Source organism: Papilio polytes, unplaced genomic scaffold, assembly GCF_000836215.1.
Source record: "Papilio polytes unplaced genomic scaffold, Ppol_1.0 DF821845.1, whole genome shotgun sequence".
NCBI classification, from domain to species: Eukaryota; Metazoa; Arthropoda; class Insecta; order Lepidoptera; family Papilionidae; genus Papilio; species Papilio polytes.
Window position 1 is genome coordinate 1,997,363 of NW_013527359.1, and position 4,078 is coordinate 2,001,440.

The window sequence follows — 4,078 nt, forward strand, 5'->3', positions numbered from 1 at the left end:
TAAATGGAAACACCTCCGCCACCAACTAAGCCTGCTACATCCTGTGTAAATAATTGCATAATCGAGTATTAGTTAATCGTGCTAAATAATGACGTAATTTTCATGTGACGTAATAAAACTTTACCTGTATTTCCGGATGAAGTACTTCGAGGGTGTTAGTGACGTAGAATGTGCCGAGCGTGGCGCGCGACTCCTCGCTCATCGGCTGCCAGTAAATATGTCCGGCGGAGCTCATACAAAGCATGTGCATTACGTCTTCTTGATTCACAAAAGTTACATCGCGCACCTGTAATTTTCATCATGGCAATCTCACATAGAATAGGAAAATATTCAACAGATTCAATATTTTAATATGCATTTACCTTTCCACTTGGCACTAAGAAATGGTGCATTGGATTATTCAGGTCCTTACTGAGATCGAAGATCTTGACGAAATCGGATGTCACAAGTGCAAGTTGTGTCTGTGATCCAGGCAACCAAATAGCTTTGATTACATAGTTGTTTCCTTCTAAGCCGGTGTTCAATACTAGATGATCGGCTACTGCACCTAAAACAATAGTATTTGTAAAGTTAAACTTACAACTTTCATTTTCCCAATACATTAAATTATATTAAACCGTTTTTAAACTAAAAATTTACCTCCGCTGTTAAAGGTAAGCACGTGGCACTCCTTAAGGCCGCATACAGCGAGCAGGTCCTCGTTCCAGGCGTTGCCGCTCAGGCTGAGGACGGTGAACGGTATCGGTGCCGACGATAGCCGGGTCAACGTCAGCTTGTGTTTTGATGAATCCGCTTGCTTAAGCAATGCAGACAGTTGTAGGACGGTGATTTTTCCTGTAAAAAGAAATTTAATTTTAAAAATGACTGTTATGAAAGTATTTTAGCTTCGAATTTCTTAACATGGTCTCGATTTTTATGGCTAATATAGCAAAATGAATACCTTTTTCATGTGATACAGCGAGGTGCTGCCGGCGGCCGTGCGGCGAGGCTAGACAGCACATAGCCACGCGGCGCAACTTGTGCGCAGACATTAATTGACGGATCGTCTGCCCGTTCTCGCCTGTGTACGTCATACGGACGTTCTCGAATGCGCCTTCTTGTGAACCTGAAAAGCACACAAATAGATATAAAACCATTTCATCGGTATAAATAACAGTCCTGTGTTTAATTTCAATTTGAAAGGTGTAAGAATGTATGATTTACCAAGTGTAGGCAGCATAAGTGTATCTGTGTGCACGAAGCGCTTAACGCCGAGGTGCAGCTGTGCGAGCGCGCGCTGCGCCCGGCCGTGCGCGCCCACCGCCGCGCCGCGCTCGCACGCCGCGCGCACCGGCCCCGCCAGCACGCCTAGTAGCTTCTTCACGCGGTCCATGCACGTACCCCACGCACCGTACGACACCAAGTATGAACGACAACCTGCATTACAACACTTGGTTAAATTCGACTCTAAATAGACTATAATAACCTTTAGCATTTGTTAGATTTTGTATGAACAATTATGTATTTCTGAGGAAGGTACCTTGTATGTTAGCCGCTAGTGCAGGGCGGCGGGAGGGGGCGAGGTAGGCAGGCGGTGTGGGGCTGGAGGGCAGACGTCGCAGCGAGGAAGCGGGCGGACTGTCGTCTGACCGGTTACCGCCTAGAGTCACTGACCTCTTTACCAGCGCTTGACAGCTGTACAATAACAAAACATTTAAAGATAAGGAAAAAGAAAAGTAGAGGTATAGACATAAGTATACATGTAGGGTCACTGACCTGGAATCTGGCTTGGCGCCGCAGTCGCAGAAGAAGTTGCCGAACTTGGCGTAGGATACGTCATGCCCGCGGTGGCAGACGCGCGCGCAAACAGTGCACACGCCGACGCCGTCCACCATCTTGCAGGTGTGGCAGTGGTACCAGTGCTGGTTCATGAACTCGCGCTGCGTCACCGTGAACGTGCACAGCTTGTACTGCAACATCGCGTCCTCGTCCTGTACCGTAACTCACTTTATTTATCAACAAAAACAACATCTATGAGTAACTCGAGTGGTTAATGATGATGATTTTGTTGAAAAAAAAAAAAAAAACTCAAAGACACGTGTGATGTACACACATAACATTTTAAATTGCGCAAAAAATCGTTATAAAAAAGGCCCTGCCTCCTGAAACACAATTATTACTAGCTCAGGAGACAGAGTTCCACGAACTGTACAAAACTGTTTTGAATCAATAAAGAATTTTTAATTTTAATTTAATTAATAACAATTATGTTAAAATTTTCATCAAAATTTAATTAATAAACGTGCTTTATCAAAAGGGTACAAGCTAAATGGTTACCTTGACGCAGGATGAGTTACGTGCAAGCAACACTTACTGAATCGTCGGCGCTGGTGTCTTCCTCATCATTTTGCTCGTCTGGATATTCCAAGTCGAAACCTACGTCATAGGGTGATTCCCACGAAGGACTTACAGAACGCCAAGCTACGAAAAAAATATTCAAAAATTCATAAATTCTACCATTTTTTTGACACTACAGTGTGATGTATTTACTTCAAAGTTGAACGTTAAAACTTTTGCTACCTTGTGGTGGCGACGTGTTGATAGCATGAAGAGCGTCTGCGAGATACGACAATAAAACGCACGCAGATTCGATCTGTGAAGCGACGGCGCCTTCGATCTGTCCTTCCTCCAGCTTTTCAAGTACATCGGAGTTGCTGAGGTTGTCCACGCTGCAAAAAAAAACAAAAGGACGTGTAACGATTTTATTATTTATATTTAGAAGAAGAGAAAAAATAATGTTGATACACTTCAAAGTTCAGTCTACCAGAGGTTTCCAGAGGTTTCTAGTACAAAAACTTGCAAAGCGCTACATCGCATCATATTTCACATTATTGTGTATGAGCTTAAATAAATTTCTAACTGTAAAAGAATTTTCAAAATCGGCACAGTAGGTTTTGAGTTATTTCAATACATACAAAAATACAAATTTTCTCTTTATAATATTAGTATAAGTATATTTTGATACGGACCAGGCCGCGAGCCAGCCGACGGCTGCGGGGAAGAGCAGGCGGTGGTCGGCGCCGGCGTGCGCGTCCGCCAGCCGGCACAGCTCGCGCAGGAGCACGGGCGCGCAGCCCTCGCCGCACACGCCCACCAGCGCGCACAGCACGCGCTCGCTCACCTCCTCGCTACCGATCAAAGACACTTGATATAGCGAGAATATATCATTTCATAATCTTTATACAGCACAGGAGACCAAATTCTAGTCCACTTGCTTTACACATCCTTTCACTATAAGGAAAGGCAAGTAAGCGTATTCAACGGAGGATGGGGTGTACTGGAAAGAGAATCTTTCTTATAATCCTCTCCTCGGTCGATAAGAGGTACGCAACAGATCTGCGAATGGTGCAGTTATTTCACATTTTCGGCTACTTTGGGACTGTTTGCTCACATGTCACTTGTCACCTTATGATACATAAAAATGTTTTACATCAAACAAATAACATTTTCTTTCAACCTTGTTATTTGTTTCTTTTTTTCTAATTATTGGAAAAGGCGTTAACTTGAGTTAAATAACTATTAATGAAATAATATAACAAATGATCTGACCAATGTGTGACGATGTGTTTGCAGAGCGCGGAGAGCAGCGTGGCGTTGTCGTTGACGGCGTCGGCGAGCTGCGCCGGCGCGGCCTCCGCCACCGCCGCGCCCGCGCTCTCCTTGCTGCCGTCAGACCAGCTGCAGCTCTCTGTTACATAGCACAATATTACAAAAAATGATTAATCGAAACAATAATTTTGTGAACAATATTTTTAATACTGATGGGAAAATTATTGTGATAAAACACCTACCTGAGTTTGCCGATTGTTGAGCTGTATCCGATTGGGCTCGTGGTGCTGGAGATCTGCAATAAACATAGAATTATAGAATGAAATGAATATTTGTAATCTTAGTAATATTGTAAATGGGGAGGTTTGGATGGATGGATGGACATTTGTTACAGTTTGTAGCCTAACTACTTAAGGAATCTCGATAAAATTTGGCATAGATGTGGAAAACAGTATGAAAGAAAATATAGACTATTTCCAATGTTTTTTTT

General features: G+C 43.3%; 1 protein-coding gene across 1 annotated transcript in view; it reads right to left on the reverse strand.

Annotated features, from left to right (window-relative positions):
• The window catches only part of LOC106107782 (E3 ubiquitin-protein ligase UBR4), a 34,224-nt gene that overhangs the window by 17,459 nt on the left and 12,687 nt on the right, over positions 1 to 4,078 (reverse strand). The window contains exons 28-41 of the mRNA XM_013288785.1: positions 3,981 to 3,990; positions 3,831 to 3,883; positions 3,589 to 3,727; positions 3,009 to 3,167; positions 2,560 to 2,708; positions 2,354 to 2,460; positions 1,756 to 1,970; positions 1,520 to 1,674; positions 1,204 to 1,416; positions 941 to 1,105; positions 640 to 834; positions 363 to 547; positions 125 to 286; positions 9 to 41 (exon numbers count right to left, since the gene is read on the reverse strand). Coding sequence (XP_013144239.1) covers positions 9 to 41; positions 125 to 286; positions 363 to 547; positions 640 to 834; positions 941 to 1,105; positions 1,204 to 1,416; positions 1,520 to 1,674; positions 1,756 to 1,970; positions 2,354 to 2,460; positions 2,560 to 2,708; positions 3,009 to 3,167; positions 3,589 to 3,727; positions 3,831 to 3,883; positions 3,981 to 3,990 — 1,940 coding nt within the window. The remainder of the gene's footprint in view (positions 1 to 8; positions 42 to 124; positions 287 to 362; positions 548 to 639; positions 835 to 940; positions 1,106 to 1,203; positions 1,417 to 1,519; positions 1,675 to 1,755; positions 1,971 to 2,353; positions 2,461 to 2,559; positions 2,709 to 3,008; positions 3,168 to 3,588; positions 3,728 to 3,830; positions 3,884 to 3,980; positions 3,991 to 4,078) is intronic.